The 15,552-nt window shown below is 54.2% G+C and overlaps 2 protein-coding genes across 3 annotated transcripts in view; one reads left to right on the forward strand and one right to left on the reverse strand.

Moving 5' to 3' along the window:
• MEGF6 (multiple EGF like domains 6) overlaps positions 1-11,823 on the forward strand; it is a gene marked incomplete at its 5' end in the record, with an annotated part of 92,343 nt that extends 80,520 nt beyond the window's left edge. Inside the window, 14 exons of the mRNA XM_084220167.1 lie at positions 46-174; positions 471-599; positions 1,365-1,493; positions 3,082-3,210; positions 4,011-4,139; positions 4,768-4,899; positions 5,547-5,675; positions 6,260-6,388; positions 6,979-7,107; positions 7,258-7,386; positions 8,133-8,261; positions 8,351-8,479; positions 9,966-10,097; positions 11,073-11,823. Coding sequence (XP_084076293.1) covers positions 46-174; positions 471-599; positions 1,365-1,493; positions 3,082-3,210; positions 4,011-4,139; positions 4,768-4,899; positions 5,547-5,675; positions 6,260-6,388; positions 6,979-7,107; positions 7,258-7,386; positions 8,133-8,261; positions 8,351-8,479; positions 9,966-10,097; positions 11,073-11,140 — 1,751 coding nt within the window. The 3' untranslated portion in view covers positions 11,141-11,823. The remainder of the gene's footprint in view (positions 1-45; positions 175-470; positions 600-1,364; positions 1,494-3,081; positions 3,211-4,010; positions 4,140-4,767; positions 4,900-5,546; positions 5,676-6,259; positions 6,389-6,978; positions 7,108-7,257; positions 7,387-8,132; positions 8,262-8,350; positions 8,480-9,965; positions 10,098-11,072) is intronic.
• A 1,424-nt stretch (positions 11,824-13,247) lies between these two features.
• ARHGEF16 (Rho guanine nucleotide exchange factor 16) overlaps positions 13,248-15,552 on the reverse strand; it is a 40,175-nt gene continuing 37,870 nt past the window's right edge. For both annotated transcript variants that reach the window (XM_084220032.1, XM_084220031.1), the window contains 2 exons: positions 15,101-15,202; positions 13,248-14,198 (listed from right to left, as the gene is read on the reverse strand). In XM_084220032.1, the coding sequence (XP_084076158.1) occupies positions 14,059-14,198; positions 15,101-15,202 (242 nt within the window). In that variant the 3' untranslated portion in view covers positions 13,248-14,058. The remainder of the gene's footprint in view (positions 14,199-15,100; positions 15,203-15,552) is intronic.

The raw sequence follows: 15,552 nt of genomic DNA on the forward strand, positions 1-15,552 counted from the left end.
TCCCACCCAGTGCCCACCACCCCTGCCTGCTCTGCTCCCCTGCAGCCTGCCCGGAGAACAGCTACGGCCAGAACTGCAGCCACACCTGCAGCTGCTTCAACAACGCCACCTGCAGCCCCGTCAGCGGCCGCTGCCTCTGCCCCGAGGGCTGGACGGGACCCTCGTGCCAGCAAGGTGACCCTTCCCACACCCTGCTCCCCCAGCAAGGTGACCCTTCCCACACCCTGCTCCCCCAGCAAGGTGACCCTTCCCACAGCACCTGCTTCCCCTGCCATCGTGGGGAGCATTGCCACTCCTCGGGGTGGGCAGAACGCTGCTGCCTCTTACCTGAGCAGGTGACACACCTGAAGTTGTCATTGCATCAAAATCAGTGCTGCTGTGTACAGACCATCCCCCCACGGCTCTGGCAGCGTGGCACAAGCCTCCAGAGCCGTGTCCTGACTGGGATGTCTGTCCTGTTTGTCCCTCAGCCTGCCCAGAGGGGTTTTATGGGAAGGACTGCCAGCAGCGCTGCCTCTGCCACAACGGCGGCACCTGCGACCCAGCCACGGGGACCTGCGCTTGCCCTGCGGGCTGGACGGGGCTGGCCTGTGAGCTGGGTGAGGAAACAGCTGGGAAATGGCTCTGGGGCAGACAGGGCCTGCTTTGGGATGCTTTTCTGCCCATTTTCAGCTTCCTTTTTCTACCTCTGTCGGTGTCAGGATTCACTTTCGCGGATAGTTCGCGTTCTGGCTTAGATGTTTCTTATCAATGTTACAGCCCCACAGCAGTGAGTTCTGCAGTCTTTTATTAACGAGGCACAACATGGGCAACTGTCTCTTGTGACAAGGTCTTTTAAGGCTAAACTATCCAGTTAAGAAGTGACACCTAGATTATTTTCACTTTTAACCCAATAACTGATCACTCAGAGTCTGCAATGTGGACTTTTCTGTCCAGTCACAAAATACCACCCAAACCCATGGAGAAGAGGGAAGAAGAAGGTAAAGAAGGAGGACCAGCCTCCACCCTAAAACCTCCATCTTGCTTTATATATATCACTATATTCTAAAACCCCAAACTCTAAGTTATCCACCGTGTGGTATTACACACTTCTAACCAACTCCACACCCACAATCCCAGTTCTGCCATTCAATTTTGGAACCTTCTCCACTGCCTCAGGTTAAATGCAGTGCTCTCCTGGGAGTCTGTCAGTGCAGAAAGTCTCAAATTCTCAGCATCCAGAGCTCCACCAGTTTTCCTGTGGAGGTTGGAGCTGACGTGCGAGGGGTTGGGGTGCTTGGTCCTTCCTGCGGGTGTGGGGAGCTGGGAGGGTGGGAGCTGGCAGGGTGGGTACCAGGGCAGTGTCTCACCCTGTCCCCTGCCAGCCTGTGCCCAGGGCCAGCACGGCCTGGAGTGCCAGCAGAGCTGTGAGTGCCAGCACGGGGGGCTCTGTGACCGCCGCACCGGGCACTGCCTCTGCCAGCCCGGCTGGACCGGTGACAAGTGTGACACAGGTAAGGGGGGCTGAGCTGGGCACCGTGGCACTGCCAGCACCTGGTGCTGCACAGGGAGGGGCTGGGGGCTTCAGCAAAGACAGGAAATTCAGATTTCAGCAAGCAGGGAGCTGGCAGTGCCGTGGGTTTGGCTGTGCCCCTGTTTTGCTGTGCCCTTCCTCCTTCTATCGAATCACAGAGGGGTTTGGGTGGGAAGGGACCTTAAAGATCATCCAGTTCCACCCAGCTGGTTCCTGTTGTCTGAGGGCTGTCCTGAAAGAGCAGCCTCCTTCTCCAACTATATTCTAAAACCCCAAACTCTAATTTTCCACCCCGTGATATCACACACTTCTAATCAACTCCACACCCGTAATCCCAGTGCTATCAATCAATTTTGGAAGCCTTCCTCACAGCCTCAGGTCAAATGCAGTTCTCTCCTGGGAGTCAGAGTCTGTCAGTACACAAAGTCTGAAATTCCAAACTCTGAGTTTTCCACCCTGTGATAAGTTTTCCACCCAGTGCTGGTGGGAGGGGGGTGGGATGCCCAAAGGCACAGACCCCCAGGCATCAGTGCAAAACCACGGGCTGCCAGCAGGGATGAAGGCAGGGCAGCAACCCTGCCTGGTGAAACTAAAACACCAAGGGAGGACCTTCCCCTGCCAGGATTATTTTAAGGGTAACAGTGGATTGTCCCCTTTCCACTCTTCCTTCTTTGTGTCCTTGTCTCAGACTGACCCTCAGGGCCTGGCTTTGGTGCCAAGCTCCAGCAGACCAGGGCATCTGTCCCTTGGTGGTTCCATGTCTGCTGTGTCCTTGGATGTGGCACACACCCTGGCTGTGGGAAATGCGTTTGTAAAGAATTCTTAAAACTTATTTCTAATTCAACCTCTCTCTCAATGATTGATAATTGAATAAAATCTTTTAAAACACCTCTCCATTGGCCCATCTCTGGAAAAGCTGAGAAAAGCAACACCTGGCAATCTCCTTTCCATGAGAAGGGTTTGAAAAGGCTCTTTGCCTTCAGAGCAGTGGCAGGGACCTCACCAGGTATCAGCACACCAAGCAGAGATCCACAGGTTTCTTCCCTCCTGGGTGATGACACCTCAGCTGGGCACGTCCTTAAATCAGGCTGTGAAGTCCAGTGGCAGCACTTGGCAGCTGGCACAAGGGAGCTGCCACCAGCCACTCTCAGGTTTCCTGCTGGGGATGTTTTTCCCTTTGGGAGGCTGTAAACAGCTCAGCTGGCAGCTGAAGTTTGGCTACACAAATCCCCACACTGGGTCCTGCCACGTCCTGAGGGACAGTGTCCCCTCCCAGCATTGCCACATGCTCCCAGAACCCCACACAGCCTCAGCAGCATGGGGCACCAGGCAGTGTAAAGCACTTTTGTAATTTCTTCCAATATAAATTAATGAAAAAACCCACCCAAAAGGTAGAAAATACGTTGATTTTTTAAAAAAGAATCGAGCTCCCCATGGCTGTATTTCAAGCTGCCTGTGTGTGCGTGAGATTCAGACCCAGTCAGCTGTGGAACCACTGGGAAAAAGCCCCCAAAAAGTCACCTTTTTTTGTGCAACTTGTCCTCTCTGCTGTGTTTTCATCCCTGAAGCTTGTCCAGAGGGGCTGTTTGGGGCACGCTGTGAGGAGCTCTGTGACTGTGGGGACAACGTCTCGTGCCACCACGTCACCGGGGCTTGTGACTGCCCGCGGGGCTGGAGGGGCCAGCGCTGTGAGAAAGGTGAGGAGCACCCCTGGGTGAGGGAAACCAGGGGAGCATCTGCTGCTCCACAGCCTGGGAAGAGGGAAACTTCGTTTTTCATGAGAATTACAAGTTGTGGCAAAATATTTTGAGGCTGTGACACAAGGTGCTGCTGGGCTGGCTCGGCACTGGGGCAGGAGCCCCTCAAGGAGGCTCTGATGGCTTCCAGGTATAGCAACAACTTAAATCCAGGCAGAATGCCCACTTTCAGCTTCCTTTTTCCTCTGTCGAGGTCGGGATTGAAGGCACTTGAGACAATGGTTCGTGTTCAGAGTCAGGTGTTTATTATTTATCAATGTTACAGCCTCACAGCAGTGAGTTCTGCAGCCTTTCATTAACAAGGCACAAAATGACCAACTATCTGTCATTACAAGGTCTTTTAAAGCTAAACTATTCAATTAAGAAATGACACCTAAATTATTTTCACTTTTAACCCAATAACCAATCACTCAGAGTCTGCAGTGTGGACTTTTCAGTCTGATTACACAAAACAACGCAGACCCATGGAAGAGAAGGTGAAGAAGGACCAGCATCTACTCTAAGACCTCCATCTTGCTTTATGTATATCACTAAATTCTAAAACCCCAAATTTTAAGTTTCCTACACAATTCTAACCAACTCCACACTCATAATCCCAGTGCTGTTAATCAATTTTGGAAGCTTTCTCCACGGCTTTGGGTCAAACGCGGTGCTCTCTTGGGGGGTCAGCACAGAAAGTCTCAAACTCTCCAGAACTCCAACAGCAGCAGACTCACATCCCTCTGTTTGTTTTCCCACAGCCTGCCTGCCAGGTTTCTTTGGGAAGAACTGTGCCAGTCGCTGTGGCTGTCCCCTGGGAGTGCCCTGTCACCACGTCACCGGCCAGTGCGGCTGCCCGCCAGGACTGACCGGCTCTGGATGTGAAAAACGTACGGGGATGGGAATGATCCTCCTGCAGCTCTGCTGGCAGGCTCTGGGAACGGGCTGGGCCAAGCCATTCCTACAGAAAATAGAAGGGAAAATAACAAGATAAACAAGGAGAAACAGCCCAAGAGCAGAGCTGTGCCAAGGAGCAGCTCCCAGGCTGGCAGCTGGGTGCATGCCTGTGGAATGTTAGCAGGGCAGAGGGAGCCAAGTGGGAAATCAGAGCTGGGTATTAAGTGAGAGGATTAGCGATAAATCACTGCTCAAATGAGCTCCTGTGGGTAGGAGCAAGTCTGGAAGAGACAGAGGTGTGTGAGCATGTTCTTTACGCAGAGGATGGTGCTGGATTTGCCATGTCTGTGTGTGGAGCTTGCAGAAATGTGAGGGCAGGAAGGGCTGGCACAGCAAAAGGCATTTAATGCCTTTAAGTACTTGCCTCTCCTTTCAGGCCAAGTATTTCCTGTAGTGAATGAACCCTTTGCATGAGAGTCCCTTTGCTTTTTGGGTGACAGAGAATTTTACTGCCATAAAAGGCTCTATAAATCCTGGCTTAAAATAAAATGTTTTAAAAAAAGCCTTGCAGAGAGGGGTGGGATGGCTCCTGAGCCACCTTGGTGCCCTGTCTCCTCACAGCCTGCCTGCCAGGGACCTTCGGGGAAGGCTGTGCTCAGATCTGCCAGTGCTCCGGAGCCACCCAGGAATGTCACCCTGTCACCGGGGCCTGTGTCTGTCCCCCTGGCTTCCACGGTCCTGCCTGCCAGCTGGGTGAGTCCTGCTCTGCTCCCACTGCATCCCTCTGATGGTTTCTTCACTCGGGGTCACCATTTGTGACGGTGATTGCAGGGGTCCCATGATGAGGGAAGAGATGAGAATCTTGACTCTGTGTTTCAGAAGGCTTGATTTATCATTTTATGATATGTATTATATTAAAACTATACTAAAAGAATAGAAGAAAGGATTTCATCAGAAGGCTGGCTAAGAATAGAAAAAGAAATTAATAACAAGGGCTTGGACTGACCGAAACAGTCTGAGACAGCTGGACTGTGCTTGGCCATTAATTAGAAACTACCACATGAGACCAATCCCAGATCCACCTGTTGCATCCCACAGCAGCAATCACTGTTTGCATTTTGTTCCTGAGGCCTCTCAGCTTCTCAGGAGGAAAAATCCTAAGGAAAGGATTTTTCATAAAACATGTTGGTGACACATCCCCTTAGCTGGCTGTGCCATCCTGAGATCCCGCCGCTGTCAGGGATGTGTGTGTGAGTTGAGTTCTGGGCGCTTTGGGGCTGGCACAGACAGAGCCCTCTGCCTCCTCCCGGCTCAAACATCCATGCAAATCCCCCTGGTGGGTTTCCCCGGGCTGTCTGGACCTTCCTTGTGTTTGTAGCCGCTGTTTGTTGTCCCCTCAGAGTGCTCCCCGGGCTGGTACGGCCGGGACTGCGAGCGGCGGTGCCAGTGCAGGAACGGGGGACGCTGTGACAGCGCCACGGGGATGTGCCACTGCCCGCCCGGCTTCATCGGCGCCCACTGCGCCATCGGTGAGCTCTGCTCCAGCCTCGGGGGCTGGGAAGGCAGGGGAGCCTCCTCAGGGGGGCTGAGGGGTGGGAGAGGCAGACCCTGCATGCAGAAAGGCTGCTGAGCCTACAGGGATGAGCAGCAGAGCAAGGACTGACTCCTGGGAAAAGCTCCCCGTGTCCTTTGTCCGCCTGTCCTGGCAGCGGTGCCCTCCTGCTGTGTCCCAGGGCAGGAGCCTGCAGATGAGCGTGTTTGCTGTCTGCCTTCGCCACGGAAATGTTTTTCTGCTCTGTTTATTTTATGGTAAAGTGATTTCTCCTGACACACCTTGCCCTCGCTGTATTGCTGTACAGCCATGGCTGGGCAGGGCTGGGAGCAGCCTGGCTTAGTGGGAGATGTCCCTGCCCATGACAGAGGGGTTGGAAACAGATGATCTTTAAGCTCTCTTCCAACCCAAACCCTTCCATGATCCTGTGGCACAGCAGGGCAGGGCTGGAGGCTCCTCCTCATCCCATCACTCAGCTCCAGTGCTGTGCAAAACTTTCCCTGTCCCACCTCCCGCCTCCCCAGCCCTGCTTTGGCCTGACCGAGGTTTTCCTCCCTCCAGGTTGCCCCGCTGGCCGCTACGGCCAGGACTGTGCAGGGCTGTGTCCCTGTGGGGCCGGTGTCCCCTGTCACCCTGTCACCGGAGACTGCGTGTGCCCTCCGGGCAGGGCTGGCCCCACCTGTGAGCAAGGCAAGTGTCCTGCATCGGGCTGTTGGGAAAGGTCCTGGGCAGGAGATGATTTCCTTGCCCTGAGATCTCTGCTTGTACTCCCTGTGCCTGTCGTGGTGTTCACAGGGGTCCCAGGACGAGGGAAGAGATGAGAATCTTGACTCCATGTTTCAGAAGGCTGATTTATTGTTTTAGGATATGTGACAATGATCACAGGGGTCCCAGGACGAGGGAAGAGATGAGAAAGTTGACTCCATGTTCAGAAGGCTTGATTTATTATTTTACTATATATATTATATTAAAAACTATACTAAAAGAATAGAAGAAAGGATTTCATCAGAAGGCTGGCTAAGAATAGAAAATGAATGAATAACAAAGGTTTGTCTCTGAGACAGTGTGGACAGCTGGACTGGGATTGGCCATTAATTAGAAACAACCACATGAGCCCAATCCCAGATCCACCTGTTGCATCCCACAGCAGCAGATAATTCTTGTTTACATTTCGTTCCTGAGGCCTCTCAGCTTCTCAGGAGAAAAAGACCCTAATGAAAGGATTTTTCATAAAACATGTCTGTGACACTGTGCCCACCGCTGCTCCTCTGCCCCCGCAGGTTGTGAGCGGCATCGCTACGGGCCGGGCTGCCAGCAGCGCTGCTCCTGCCGCAACGGGGGGCTCTGCCACCCCGCCGATGGCTCCTGCTCCTGTGCCCCAGGGTGGACGGGCAAATCCTGTGAATTAGGTAACCCTGGCCCCTATCCTGTCCGATTGTGGAGCTCACACCCTGGGTCTGGTTTCTGTCATCCCACCTGTGGCAGCCCTGCCTCAGCCCAGCCCTTCTAAGCTCGGCTCTGGAGATGCTGAGCAGCTCTGCCGCTCCCTCTGCCCACAGAGTGCCCTCCGGGAAGCTTTGGTGCCGCCTGCCAGCTGCGCTGCCCCTGCCTGCACAACGCCACCTGCCACCCGGCCACCGGCGCCTGCCGCTGTCCCCGCGGCCACTATGGGCCCCTGTGCGAGCACAGTGAGTGCTTCACCCTCGGCTTGGGGCAGGGGGGGTCTCTAGAGCTCGTCCCGAGAGCAGGAGCGCAGGACATGGGTGTTCTCAGGGTTTGTGTTGCTGAAATGGCTCCTGAGGTGTTAAAGAGTTTTTTTTCCCAGCCCTCAGCCCGAAGAAGAAGTCGAGGTTCCTCGGCTCTGATTTTCAAGGTTGTTTATTTTATCTTTTCTATTCCATTCTTTCTCCAACCTGCTGAGATCTGTCCAGCAGGTCGGGTTGTGGCACAGTCCCTGCCCTTGGGATGGTGTTGGCTTTTTATGCTAAGAACCACATGTACTTTATTTACAATAATTTTCCAATACCTATCACCTATGTCAGACAGTCTGTCTCTACTCTAAACCAATCCAGAAGTGTCACCATCACAGCACAAGAACAAGAAGAAGAGGACACACCCAGATTCCTCCATCTTGCCTCTTGAACCCCCATTCTAAAAACCCGTAAATTCTACTTTTTCACCCAGTGACAAATTCACTATCATTCTGTTCAAACCCTTGTGGCTTGTAACTCCTCACACAGAGTTGATAGTTGCTTCCATGGGTTAAAATCGAAGGCACAGGTGTGTTTGACTCTGTGCGAGCCGAACGCGGGGCTTGGGGCGCCGGGCACAATTCGGGCACAATTCGGGCTCTGTGCTCCTCCCTGCCGGGCTGGCCGGGGCTCTGCTGCAGAGTCCTGCTCATCCCCTCTCTAACGAGCTTCTCCCGTGGCAGGCTGTCCCGCGGGGTTCCATGGAGAGGGCTGCCAGCAGCTCTGTGACTGCGAGCACGGAGCGGGATGTGACCCCGCCACCGGGCGCTGCCGCTGTCCCCCTGGGCTGCGGGGCGAGCGCTGTCACACAGGTACCCCCATCCTCCTCCTCCTCGCCCTTCCCGGGGGGATCCCGAGGGCTGGGCACGCAGGGCAGGGGCTGATCCCGTGTCTCACTCAGGCTGCAAGGAAGGGACGTACGGTGAGGGGTGCCAGCAGCTCTGCGACTGCCCCAGCGATGTCCCCTGTGACCCGGTGACCGGGCGCTGCCTCTGCCCCCCGGGCAAAACCGGCCCCACGTGTGCTGCAGGTGAGCTGAGCCCCGGCTGGGCAGGGAGGAAGGGGGCTGAGTGATGGGGGTTTGCTCCCAGGGGGCTGGGAGAGGCATTTTCCTGGTGTGTGTCACCTCACAGAGCGAGAGGGGCAGTGGTATATTGTATTTGTGGGGAATGATGAATCTGACGCCATGTTCTCAGAAATTTTTATTTTATTTTAAATTTATTATTTTATTTTTTATTTTTTATTCTATTCTATTCTATTCTATTCTATTCTATTCTATTCTATTCTATTCTATTCTATTCTATTCTATTCTATATACTGTACTAAAGAATACAGAAGGGATACTTACAGAAGGCTAAAAAGATAATACTGAAAACTCGTGACTCCTTCCAGAGTCCTGACACAGCTTGGCCCTGATTGGTCAATAAGTCAAAACAATTCACATGAAAGTGATGAAACATTCACCTGTTGGATAAACAATCTCCAACCCCATTCCAAAGCAGCAGAACACAGGAGAAGCAAATGAGATAATGATTTTCTTTTTTCTCTGAGGCTTCTCAGCTTCCCAGGAGAAGAATCCTGGGCAAGGGGATTTTTCCAGAAAATCTGACGGTGACAGTGGCACTCATCTCTCTGGCCCCTGTTCACAGGCAGATCTGAATGCAAATTCTCCCCCAGCCTCCAGAGCCTTTGTGTTCAGACTGACATGGTCAAAGGGCTGAGGGTCAAAGGCTGAAGGGACATCCTGGTGCCCTGGGGATGCTCCAGTCCTGTGTCACCACAGCAAAAAGCTCTCTGCCCTCTCCTGCACCTGGCTCTGCCTGCAGCATTCCAGGAGAGCTCTGAGCCTTCCTGCTCAGTGCTGCCATGGGCATCATCCTGAGTCTCGGGACTCCTGCTGCTCAGTGACCCCCAGATGTGTCACAAAGTTTCTTTTCCCAGCCTGACAGTCAAAAAGGAGTCAGAAATCTGCAGTTCTTGGTCTCAAGGTTGTTTATTGTTTCTTATGTATAAAATTCTTTCTCCTGTGCAGCCGAGGTCTGCTCAGCAGGTCAGACAGAGGCACTCTGGTGTTATCTTTTTATACTAAAAACTAAATGTACAATATTTACAATAACTTCCCAATACCTATAACCTATATCAGACAGTGAGCTTCTACTCTAAACCAATCCAAAAGTGCCAGCACCACAGCAGAAGGTGGAGGCCAAGAAGAAGAAGGAGAAAGGCTGGACATGCCCAGATTCCTCCATCTTGCCCCCTGAACCCCCATCCTAAAAACCCCAAAAATCTATTTTTCACCCTGTGACAAACTGATTATTATTCTACTTAGACTTTTGTGGCTTGCAGATCCTCATATAAGGTTGGTAATTTTTTCCATGGGTCATAATCAAAGTCACAGGTGTGGCTTGGGCTCTGTGCCAGGGTCTCTGAGCCCCCTGGCAGGGGTTTGGGCAATGCAGGACAGCCAGAGGTATGTCCTGAATTCCGACCCCTGAGCAGCTGTGTGCCTTCTGCAGAGTGCCAGCCCAGCCAGTTCGGCCCCGAGTGCCGCCTGGCGTGCCAGTGTGCCCCCAGCAGCTCGTACTGCAACGCCAGGAACGGGCAGTGCCTGTGCCTGCACGGCCACACGGGACCCACCTGCCGGGAAGGTGAGGCCACGGAAGGGACAGAACCCGAGGGGAGGCTGTGCCTGGGCTCAGGGTGGGGTTGGGGGCAGTAAATCAGCTCAGTGCAGTCACTTAGGGCAGCACCTGCCTCTTGCCAAGCCCCTCAGCTGGTCTCACCTGTTTGCTGTCACTGTGGCCACCAGGGAGGTTTATGATTTCTCAGAATTGAAGCTGTTTAGCAGCCTGGCCATAAATGTGCCCCTGGAAAAACCAGGGCACAAATCCCACTCTGAGCATGAGCTGGAATGTTGATCCCATGCACCAACCACAGTGAAACCCCCCCACTCCTCATCTCTGCCCAAACCTGTGGGCTCAGAGTGACCCCCGTGGGTGCTGGGTGGGGGGCAGGAGGGTCTGATCCAAACCCACAGACTGGGACCAGTATGGGGCAGGAGGGTCTGACCCAAACCCACAGACTGGGACCAGTGGGGGGCAGGAGGGTCCGACCCAAACCCACAGACTGGGACCAGTGGGGGGCAGGAGGGTCCGACCCAAACCCACAGACTGGGGCCAGTGGGGGGCAGGAGGGTCTGACCCAAACCCACAGACTGGGACCAGTGGGGGGCAGGAGGGTCCGACCCAAACCCACAGACTGGGACCAGTGGGGGGCAGGAGGGTCCGACCCAAACCCACAGACTGGGGCCAGTGGGGGGCAGGAGGGTCTGACCCAAACCCACAGACTGGGACCAGTGGGGGGCAGGAGGGTCTGACCCAAACCCACAGACTGGGACCAGTGGGGGGCAGGAGGGTCTGACCCCAACCCACAGACTGGGACCAGTGGGGGGCAGGAGGGTCCAACCCAAACCCACAGACTGGGACCAGTGCTCCCAGTGGGGAGGGGAATGGGGAGGGAATGTGCCCCCAGGCAGGGCAGCATTGTAGAGGGTCAGCCCTTGCAGCAGGGCTGCCCACAGCAAGGACTGACCTGTCCTGGGCTTGTCCTGTCTTCTTTTCCAGCCACGCAGTCCCTGCCACCCACCAGGCCACCCCCACCCCCGGAGGGGCTTTGGCCAGCAGAGAAGTAGGTCCTGCTCTGGCAGCACTCCCTTGGTTTCAGCAAGCAGCCACCTGAAGAAGCCAATGACCTGAAATGAACTAATTTATGAGCCACATGAGCAGCTCTCACCTCCTGACAGCCCCAGCTGCTGCTTTTGGGGTGTCTGAGTGAGGCTGAAGCACCCAGTATAACCAGTTCACTGTGCCAGCGCGGGCTGGCCCTGGGGACACGAGTGCCCTGCCCACACCAGGGTGTGCCCTTGGCCAGAGACCAGATGACCAGTTCAGGAGGGATCAGTTCTGCTCAGGGGACAGTGGACTTTGACAGCTTGTGACACATTGCTGGCCTTTGACTTTCGGGTGCTGGGCTTGGGGAGGTGGCTGAAATCGTGGTCCAGATCAGGTATTTATGCATCAATATTTATGGGAAGCTGCACCACAGTGTTGTCAGCACTGATGGCTGACAGTGCCCGGCTCTCCTGAGACTGGAGCTCCTGTGGATGCACCACCTCACTTGAATTATTTTTTTTAAATTTGAATTTTCCATGGTGTTTTACTGTAAGTGACAATTTGCCAGAGGAAAACACGCAGGGCTCCAGCACTCAGGTGTCTCTGACAGAACAGGCTGTGCTGGACAAGCTTGTCAGGGGCTTGGAGCCTGTTCTTCATGCCAGGAGTTTGTCAGCCCATGGCCCAGGAGACTTTCAGCTCATGGTGCTGCCCATGTCACTTACTCCAAGAAGAAGGAAACCTAAATCGAGTGTGGAAGTCACAGATTCTGCATGGATGGAGACAAAGAGCTGGTTCATCTGGTCAAGGCAAATCCCACTTGGAATGGCCTCTCCCAGCCTTGAATCCTGAGTTATTTTGCCAGGCCAGTCGTAGTCAGGAGCTGGCCACCTGCAGCAGTGGGGAATGTCACCACTCCAGTGTCACCACATCACCCTGGTCAGGGCCCAGGGCCCCCTTTGTCTGTTTGCACAAAGCTCCTGGGCAGGTGAAGCCACTGCCAGAGGAACCCCAGCTCTGCAGAGAAAAGGGACAGCCCTGCACCATCCATCCCATCCCATCCCATCCCATCCCATCCCATCCCATCCCATCCCATCCCATCCCATCCCATCCCATCCCATCCCATCCCATCCCATCCCATCCCATCCCATCCCATCCCATCCCCACAGGCTGCAGCACAGCCCTGCCCAGGCTCTTGGCCTTTAAATTATTCCCACAGGGGCCAACTGAAAATAATAAAAGAATTGTTTCTTTTCCTGATGGAATTTATTTTAATCTGTATATAATTTGTCATTTTGGCCTAATTCCTTTCTTATTTTATTTCTTCCTTAACAGTATTTTTTTTACATTAGCTATCATTCTTGTGAAGAAATCATGTTAACATGAGTATGTAGTGAAGGACCAAAATCGTGCTGTTGAGGGTGGGTGTTGGATAAGCAGGGAGCAGGAAGATTTTGTCCATGTGCCAAATGAGCCCAGTCAGTGCTGCCAGTGGTGCTGCTCATCTCCAGACAATCATCCCTCAGCTCCCCTTTGCCTTGAGGCTCCTGGGCCATGAGAGGAAGCTTCCAGTGATTGGGAGCAGCACAGGAGGAGGAGGAGGCCAGTGGAGATGCTCTGCCTCAATGGCCCTGCTCCAGGAGAACATGGGAACAGCCTTAAACTGGGGCATGGATCCATCCTGTCCCATTCCAGCTGCAGCTCCAGGACTCCTGGCAGCTGCTCAGAGCAAGCCCTGTACCTGTATTTTTATATAATGTTCTTTTCCTGTTCGTACTTCTTAATCCAGTTTGCTTGCCTCCTCTTTTCTTGTACTGTCTCCCTTTTTGGATCTTTAATTTAGCACTGATGAAAAATGTTACTTTCTCCACAGTTAAAAGAAATAAACAGAAAGCCTGGCTGAGTTTCTACTTATCTTGTCTGTCTCAGTCAAATGCACCTGACAGCTGCTCCAGGTGACATGAGGTGTACATATTGTGTCAGAGGTGTACATATTGTGTCAGAACATGCAATGCTACCAGCAGAATGAAGCTTCATTTCAGGGCTCATGTTTGGGACAACCTGGCTCCTTGGAGCTCTCATGCTCAGGGACACTCACCACTAACAAAGGAGATGTGGTTCATTGGTATCCAAGAATTTATTGTTACCTTAATTTACAGTTGAACAGTTTGATCAGAACAGTGAATGTGAAGTTTGGCACCCCAAAATTGTAGCTGCCATGTGCCCTGCACGGGGTGTGAGGGGCTGAGCCCTGGGCAGAGCCCCCTCCCCAGCTGGGAGGAGGGAAAGGCAGGTGGGAGCTGCAGCACTGCTCCTCAGCCTGCCCCTGCTTCACCCTCTGCCTGGAGCATATCCCAGTCCTGGCCCCAGAGCTGACTCCATGGGAACAACTCTGGCATCAAGTTTTTTATCAAGTGACCAAAAGGGGTCTGGCATCACCTCACCTGTGCAGGGCACGGCTCTGCCCAAAGGGCCCAAGAATTACTGTGGGGGGGAGAGACAGAAAAAAGAGAAACAGGAGCAAAAATTGGGTTGAGGAATAAGCCAAGCACATGGATTTAAGCTCCAAACAAAGCCTGACTGGGGTGTGCTCTCCCCACACCAGGAGTGCAGCAGGTGCTGGCCCAGCTGCCAGCAGGGATGGACACGGTGGCACAGGCACTTCAGAGCCCAGAACAGCTCCAGCTTTCCAACCTGAGCCAACCTTGGCTGCTCCTGGAGCCTGTTCCGGGTCACCAGTGCCAGCGCTGCCAGGAGTGCCCGGTGCCAGCTCTCCCGGAGGAGCTGCTGCGTCACAGCTGTGTCACCAACCCGTCCTGGCTGATGAGATCTGCCGCCTGGCACAGTTCAAGAAAGGCTCTGCTGCTGCCTCCTCTCCGTGGGCTCAGTCTGCAGAGGTCTGGGGCTCCCTGAGGCAGAGGGTCCCTCAGGGCTGGCCCTACACGTTGGTCTCGATGCGCAGCCGCTCCATGCGCCGCACGTTGCCCTCGGCGGCCACGCGGCTGGTGATGGGTCTGGCACAGGCCTGGGGGAACCAGCCCCGCTCCCCATCCCGCAAACGCTCCCCCCAGCACCAGCCTAGGAGAGAACAGAGCTGCTGGCAGGGCCAGGAAGGGCTGTGGATCCTGGGGATGCACCACTCCCCTCCCTTGGAGGTGCTGGCTAGAGGTATGCAGGTGATGCCTCAGGTTTGGGCTTTTATATGTTTCAGATTCTGTGCTGCTTTAGTGTGTGGGTCTGGGCTTCTTATTAGGGGATGGCGAGCTCTGTGCACAGAGCAGGGAGACAAAACAATTCCTCTTCTAACTGGGGACCAAGGACAAATGATCCAAATCTCAGCCCAAGAGCAAAAACCCCGTGGGCTGGAGAGAGAAAACCAAGAAGGAGGGGACTGCATCGGCTAAAGCTGGAATTGGCAATTAACTCCAATATGCAAATGGAGCAGAACTTACAAAAGTGTGAGACCCTGTGACCAGTCGAGCATTTTGTGACCACTTTGGGCTCACCTGGGGTGTAGCCCTGGCTGGGCTCTTGTGCTGCCCAAGGTGGATCTACTGAGACCTCCTAACAAATTCCTACTTTATTCTTTAGCTCCATCTAGTCTCTGTTCTAGGTCAGCCTTCACAAGGCATCACAGGGATGGCAGGGGAGGAGGTTTCTGATTTACTGCCTGTTCTGGGGGGTGTTTTCTCTCATTTCTGAGGCCTCTGCTGCTGGTGCCAGCCACAGTCTGCACACAGGAGTCACCCCTAAGGAACACAACGGCTGCCCATAGCAGTGCCACCTCCCTCAGCCCCCCAGGAGCCACTGTCACCTGCTGGGACACAGCACCAGCCAGTGCCACAGGTCTCACCAGCAGCCTGGAAGCTTCGGCAATTGTTAAAATCCAGTCCCCAGGAATCACTGAAGGCTCCCCCTGCCCCAGCTCTGCTGAGGTCAGAGCCTGCCCCACAGCCAGCCCCAGGCTCCCTGGCACTCACCATCCTCTTCCCCCAGCACCAGGACAACATCTGCCTGCTGCAGGGACAGCTCATCCGCCTCCTTGGCCAGGTAGGCACGGGTGATCTCCACCTGGCTCAGGTCTGCAGGACAGGGGACAGCAGGGACAATGAGCAGGCACAGCCCCTGCTCAGCCATGACCCCCCAGCTGCCCACCCAGTGCTCCTCAGCACAGCACAGCACAGCACAGCACAGCACGCTCCATTCCCTCCTGTCCCTGCCCCTTATCCCTCCAAACTTGTCAAACCTCCTCTAACAACAGCTGAAGGCATTCCTGGAATTCCACTGTGCCTCCCAGGAAATGTATTTAAGGTCAATTGTGACTGATAACTTCATGGGAGGCAACTCCCAAGGAGCAAGGCCTGGGCTTTTCCTCTCCATTGGCAGGAGTGGAGGAGAACCAGGTAGAAACCTGGGCCTGCAAATGCTCTGG

This window comes from Fringilla coelebs (genome assembly GCF_963513975.1).
Source record: "Fringilla coelebs genome assembly, chromosome: 22".
Lineage (NCBI taxonomy): Eukaryota > Metazoa > Chordata > Aves > Passeriformes > Fringillidae > Fringilla > Fringilla coelebs.